General features: G+C 20.1%; 1 protein-coding gene across 1 annotated transcript; it reads right to left on the reverse strand.

Moving 5' to 3' along the window:
• Positions 1 to 529: 529 nt before the first annotated feature.
• LOC135122398 (uncharacterized) lies at positions 530 to 7,224 on the reverse strand. The gene is made up of 8 exons (XM_064046569.1): positions 7,150 to 7,224; positions 6,875 to 7,011; positions 6,710 to 6,824; positions 6,351 to 6,458; positions 5,257 to 5,390; positions 2,565 to 2,709; positions 2,180 to 2,282; positions 530 to 678 (listed from the first exon to the last, which is right to left on the reverse strand). Exons 2-8 carry the CDS (start codon positions 6,935 to 6,937, stop codon positions 561 to 563), a joined length of 786 nt encoding a protein of 261 aa, XP_063902639.1. The 5' UTR covers positions 6,938 to 7,011; positions 7,150 to 7,224; the 3' UTR covers positions 530 to 560.

Below are 7,224 nucleotides of genomic sequence, written 5' to 3' on the forward strand. Positions count from 1 at the left end.
AAACTTTGCGTTCAAGTTATTTTTCTCCAACATAAACGACGAAGAAAAGGGAAAAAGGAGGGTATTTATACCTTCAGGAAAGTAACACAAAAGGTAGGCCAGGAATAAAGCGTGTGGTATAATACCGCGTCACCACGTGGTAAGATCACGAGAGTTATTAAGGTTAGCTCCAACCGTTATAAAGCAGCCAGAAGAGCTTTTGTTTTACAGCTCGTGTATGTTTGTCATAAAACTTTTATTCATTTTGGAATTTATAAAAATATCTCTATTAGATCTTTTTCGTAACCAACTCGTTTGCAAATTTTATTAGTATTTATAATTCCCACAAAAAAAACTCTGGTTTTTGGTGTGTTTTTTCATTAAAAATACTCATTTTTTAATATATCCGCATAAGTTATAGTTTATAATATTTTGAAAATAATCCCACAGATATTTAAAAATATGATATAATTTTAGTGTTTATTAATACTTTTCTAAACACAAGTAGAAATTTTATATTCTTTAATCTCATTTTTAATTACTAAAAAATTTCTCTGCCCTCAAAGTAAAATTTCTTATTTTCATATCTCCTTTCGGTCGATCCACTTTTCTTTGTCTTTTACAAAAGATTCAAGCGAAATGCCAGCAAAAGCGATTAATACAGAAACAATTTGAGCGTAGTTGATTGGATGGGAAAAACTTTTTTAAAAAAATTAATATTAATTTTTTTTGCTTATTGTTTTTTTTATTTTTTATTAATTATTTTTACTTTTTATTACTTCTTAAAATTTTAAAAACAACATTTAAATAATTTTAAATAAAAATATTAATATCAAAAATATCAACAACAAATAATAATTATAAAATTTAGAATAATTTTTTTAAAATAAAATTTAAAATAAAAAAGTTTAATAAAATTATATATAAATAATAAATAATGAACTTTTTCACTCTAAAAAAAATTTAAAAATTAAAATTTTCTAGGAAATGAAAAAAAAAATTAAAAAGTTATTAACTTTTAATAATTATAAACTGCTTTACTCGAAAATTTTAAAATTCTCGATTTTGAAAAAAATTAATAAATAAAATGTTTTGTTTCTTTTTTTAATAAAAGTAGAAAAAAAAATTTAAGCGAGCAAAATTTGAAATTATCAATAATTTCTACTTCATTCTATAAATCTTATTAAGAAAATATTTAACAATTATTTATAAAAATTTTAATTTTTTTATCAATAATTAAAAATATTAAGAAAAATAATAAAATGTATAAAATTATAATAAAAAAAACTTTTTAATAACAATTTGCATAAAAAAAGTTTAAATAAAAAAATTAAAGTTTTTAAATATAATAAACTTTTTTTTATTAACTTTATTATTTTCCTGTATTAAAGATTTTACAAAAAAGTTTATTTTTTAAAATATTTTACTTTTTATCTTTATTTGTACAATATATTTATAACTTATTATTATTTTTTATTCACTTTAATAATATATATAAAGAAAATTAGAAAAAAGTTTCATATTTTTTTCTTAACTACGATAATATTATTATTATATTCACTATAAGAAAATATTATAATAAAAAGCTTATATATATTTACTTGATTTACTGTTTATTACTTTATTATTATAATTTTATATTCTCCTATAGTTTTGTTTACTTTTTATTATTTTATTAATACAAAAAAAAATAAATAATAATAAAAATAATAATATTTCTGTAACTATAAAAGTTTAACAATTCAATTATTATCAATAACATATTATTTTATGATATTATTATCAAGTTTTTATATTTTATAAATATTTATTAAAAAGTTTTTTTTAATAGTAAAAAATGATAATAAAACTTATTTATTAATTTTTTATTATTACACCAAACAGAAAATAGTAAACATATAAAATACGCACACAACATACAATTATAATATAGATATTTTCTATAATAGGAAGTAAAAAGTGTTCTTAAGAGTAAAATGTATAGCAAATAATTTTAATACTAAAAAAACGAATTATAAATTTCATAACACTAAAAAATTTAATATTTTTTAGTGTTATGAAATTTTAAGCTTTAAGAAAAAACCTCATATAAAAGGTTTTATTACAAGAACAAATTTTATAACAATAAAATGTACGTTTTAAAAACACTTTTACTAAAAAAAATTTACATAATAATAATAATAAAATAATGTAAAGCTACCAGATGCAGGAAACCACAATAGTAAAAAGTTTTCTGGTAACCGTAACAGAAACTAGAGCCAAACTACCAAAATGTTGCATCATCCCAAATATAAATATTTGCCCTGAAAAAGTTATTAATCATTATTATTTATTTTTTATATTTATTGCTTACAATTATAATGATTTGTTTTTACTATTCAACCATATCACCATAATTCTATGATTTATTAGATATTATTGCTATTAATTTATTATTTACTACCTAGTACTTACAATTTATTTATTATTCATTATTCTTTAATATTATTATTGCTATAATCAAAGGTTTAACAAATCATAACCGCGAGTAAAGTAAACCAATCAATTTTTTATAATAAAACAAGCGCACCAACGGAAAGGCGCACCTAATGAACCGCAAAGGCAGAATAAGAAGATGTCAATGATAGCAGAAGGATGCCGGCGCATGAAAAAAAGTCCAGCAGAAAGCTCGGTTTGGTGAAACACAGGAACAAGCAAATAAAGAAGCATTAAGAGTGTCGAAAAAAAGTTCTAAAGTTGAATAAATAATAATAAGAAGAATAACAACAATAACAATAAAGCGCGGTAAAATAGTTAATAAAACGTATAGAGGTTTCACGGCAAACCACGTGAGTGCATGGTCACGTGGTTTGCTGCTTCTTCTAATGAATGCCGTTGGTTTTGTCAGATATGTTTCGCCCACGAGCGAATAGTGTCACGTGGCTAATCTCGTTTAGAAAGGAGCATGTGGCATCACTCTTAAGTGCACGCGGAGCCATGCGGCTCTCTGCGGCGCATACATAATATAAAATGAAGCGAAAACAAATTTATTTTCTTTTAAAAAATTACATCTCCGTAAAATTCAGCCAAAAAAAATTGATTTTAATGGCGAACGGCTCTGAGATTTCATTGTTGTAACCAATAAGTTTAAAAAAGGCAACTGCCCACGTGCATGCTTTAAAAAGCTAACAAAATGACATAAATAGAACATTTTTAAACTTTCAGGACCAAAAAAATTATGCTGCACCGTCATTGAAACATCCAATAAATTTACAAAACTAAATTTATTTTTTACGTTGGAAATTTATTAATAAAATTATAAATTATTTGTAAATTATTAATAAATAATTTATATAATAAACTTATAAACTAAAAAAAGTTGCAAACTAATAAATATAAATTTTTTAACAAAACAATAAAAAAATTTTAAATTAATTAATAATAAAAAGTAGAAAAAACTTATAGAAATAAAAAAAAAGATAAGATAATTCGAAATTCTCAACAAATACTTGGAAAAATTATGACTTATAATTGAGAAGATTAAACAAATAATAAAGAATTCATAAATCCAAAGAAATTAGGTTCAAAAAAAATTATAAAAAGTGATGCAAAGAATAATTAAAAAAATTTTTTTTTAGGATAATAATTAAATTATTACAAATTTTAACCCTAAAAAGTTTTTAAAATTTACTATAATAAGTATAGTGAAAGGAACCAATCTTAAACACTAAGTTTAAATAAAATTTACTTTTATAAGTATAATTCTAGTAAATTAAAATTCTAAAAAGTTTATAAAATTTATTTTAAACTAAAATGAAAGAATGAAACTTTAGCAATAAAAAGTTTATTTAATAATGCAAAGAAAAAGTTACAAAATTTATTTATCACAATTTTATTATAATTATGTACTAACAATCTTTTTCATAATTCAAAAAATATATAATTATTAATTTATAAATAAAGTAAAGTAAAAGTATATAAACTTTAACAAATAAAGTATTCTATAAAAAGGAAACATTAAAAATTTATATTTATAAACACTAAATTAAATTAGAACATAAATTCTTTACTTTTATATAATTAATAAAAAAATTTAAGCATTTTTTATTTTATTTTTTTGTTAACAAATAGAAATTAAAATTATTAAATAAAAAAAGGTCAAATAATAATTAATTGGAAATGAATTATTATTTATTTCAAAATTTTTATATTAATAAAAAATATAAAAATACTTGTAAAAAAAAAGTTAATAAAAATTAAATGAAAATATTTCAAAATTATTATAAATTTTTATAAAAATCAAAAAATTTAAAATTGTTTAACAAAAATATAAATAGTTACATGACAAAAAACATTTGAATTTATTTGAAAAGTAAAATATAATTAAATACAAAAGCACTTTAAAAAAGTTTAAATATAAATAATTGAAAATAACTTTACTAATTCAAAATTTAAAAAAGAAAAAAATCCAAAATTACTTCCAAATATTTAAATAATAATAAAATGAAAATAACTTTATATAATTTTTTGAATTTTTGTATGAAATTAAAATTTTAAATTATTTATAAAAAGTTTACATAATAATTAAATAAATATAAATTAAAATTTATTTGAAAATCCTAATAAAAATATAAGAAAATACAAAATTATTAACATATATTTGAAAATTAAATTTTTATGATAATAACTAAATTAAAAAATTAGTTACAAAAACAATAAAAAAAAGTTTTATGTAATGCAGTAAACAGTAAAATTATAAAATCCTTATTAAAAAAATCAATAATTATTTTATAATTATAATTAGGTTATAAAATCTTTATAATAAAAAATAAATAAATAATTCCAAAGTGATAAAATTAGAATATCTTTAATAATAAAAATTCCAAAATTATAAATTTACTTAATGAAAACTTTCAAGTTATAATTTAAAATAAACGAACTGTGTGAAGCAAGAAAACTAAATTACTATTTAATAGTTGGTATAATGAAACCATGATAAATTTCAAAAGTTATTTCTTTAATTATAATTATAATTTTCCTCCCGAAAAAAGTTTAAATAATAAAGCGCAGTAAAAAAATTTAATAATTATTTTTCTAATAAATTATTCAGTTTAAAAAAAAAATAAAAAAACAAATTGGATGGCCAATCATAGAAACTTTACCAATGAAATTTTCAAATTCAATATACTAGAAACTTAAAATTTATTTTAGTTATAACTAAATTATAATAAAAAATAAAATACTTAAAAAGAAATTTACAAAATAAATTTTTTTAAAGAAAAAGATAAGCTGGCCAACCATATAAAGCATCATCGCCCAGCTGCTAAGCTTGTACTGCTTAAAAATATGATCTTGAGTAGAATTGGTTAAGCCATCCAGAAACAAATTCACCAAAACCAACATAATGCCATACAAACTTGACGATGAAGCGGCTATAAAAATTAAAATTAGTAAACCTTAAAAAATTAGAAATCTATTATAATTGTAAAAAAAAAAAAAAAAAAATTCAAAATATAAAACTTTTTAAATGATAAAATTTCGCCAAAAATAAAAAATTATGTGACGGTATGAAAAATTCTATTAATAAAATACTTATTTAGTAAATAAATTAAATTAATGATTAATCTTAACAATTTCGTAACTCGTAACAAAAATAAACACCATGTATCGTTTTTATAAAAGAATCTAAAGTTTTTTGATAAAGAATTTAAAACTAACCATACTTAACAAAATTAAACTATAGACCGAAAGTAGCTTTAATAAAAATGATAAATTATAATTATTCTGAAATGGAATATACTTTTAAGATTAATTAAGTAAATCAATATGAAATTACTATTTTTATTAAACATTTATTAGCTTCAATAATAATAACTTATTTTTAATTTGAGTTGGCAATTAAATAAAAAATTAGATTAGTTAACTTTAATAAGATTAAATAAGAAAATTATTAAGCAATATAAATAATTAAAATAAAAATTTTAAAGAGAACAAACATAATTATTCCGTATAAATTAGTTAAATTTGCATAAGCGACTTATTAAATTAAAAAATATGTTTATATAAATTCTATAATTTGATTCAAAAAATTTTAATATAAGGAAAACGTGCTCTGCTTCTATAAAACTTTTACAAAATTGTTAACACAATTATCATAGAAAAATGATTTAAATAAATTAAGAGACCATATTAACTTGAGGAAATTATATGAAGTTAATATCATCCAATAGCTAAAGAAGTATAATTGATAATAAATTGTTTGAACGATGTTTAAAATTTCATTAAAGATTAATTTGAAATTAACAAAAATTAATATAACATTTTTCCCAAAAAAATATAATAACCAAAGTAAATTATTATATAAATGAATTATAATTAAATTTTAAAGATACATTTTTTGTCTGTGGTTGAAGCAACGGTAAAGCAAGCAACGCCTAAAGTTATTAAACCAACACTGACGTATTTGTACCAGCGAAAACTTTTCCGGTAAATCAAAGTTCCTTTGTATAAAAATATTTATAATAAGTTAAATTGAAAAGTTAGAGCACTGTTAAAAAGCTGCAAACCAATATGGAATAGTAATACAACCATAAAGTTAGCTTTACACCTCGTTTAATAATTAATATAACATATACTGTTCGTCCTAATAATAGAACTTCAAAGAAACTACTATATTTTATATACAATGGAAATTTATTCAACTTTTAAAACTAAATCTAAGAACTGAAAAAAATAACAAAAATGTGTTTACCTGTCAAAATGACAGGAATTAATTTACAAGACTTAGCCAAAACAAAAGTAGGATAGTTAATATGTGCAAGAGCGTGATAACCAAAAGGAGAGGCGAAAGTATTCGATAAGGAAACCTTAAAAAAGCGCGTATTATAATTAATAAGTTATAAAAAAAAATAAAAACCTGAATAAGGCGTAAATTTAACCACTTCGAAGGTTTAGTAAAAGGAATTTTAAGCAGAGACATGAAAAGAAAAGCTACAACGGTTGCAACAAGGGATTGAAACAAATTGAGTAACACAAAGAACTTAAATTTTTCACCTAATAAAATATTTTTAAATTTTTTATAAAAACAAGCTTTGTGCAGTTCTTAGCACAACGTATAAAATTAAGTAAGTTCTAAAAATTTTGTTATTTATTATAGTAAAGGGTGTTAGATACTTTAAAAGTTATGGATACCCTCATAACTGACGCTGGTAACTTTTTCTTGCAATACAGCCCAAATTATAAAGGAAGCATAAATCCCTGACACAA

Source organism: Zophobas morio, unplaced genomic scaffold (genome assembly GCF_036711695.1).
Source record: "Zophobas morio isolate AGI-343-1 ecotype UQ-CSIRO unplaced genomic scaffold, CSIRO_AGI_Zmor_V1 ptg001195l, whole genome shotgun sequence".
In the NCBI taxonomy this organism is placed as follows: domain Eukaryota; kingdom Metazoa; phylum Arthropoda; class Insecta; order Coleoptera; family Tenebrionidae; genus Zophobas; species Zophobas morio.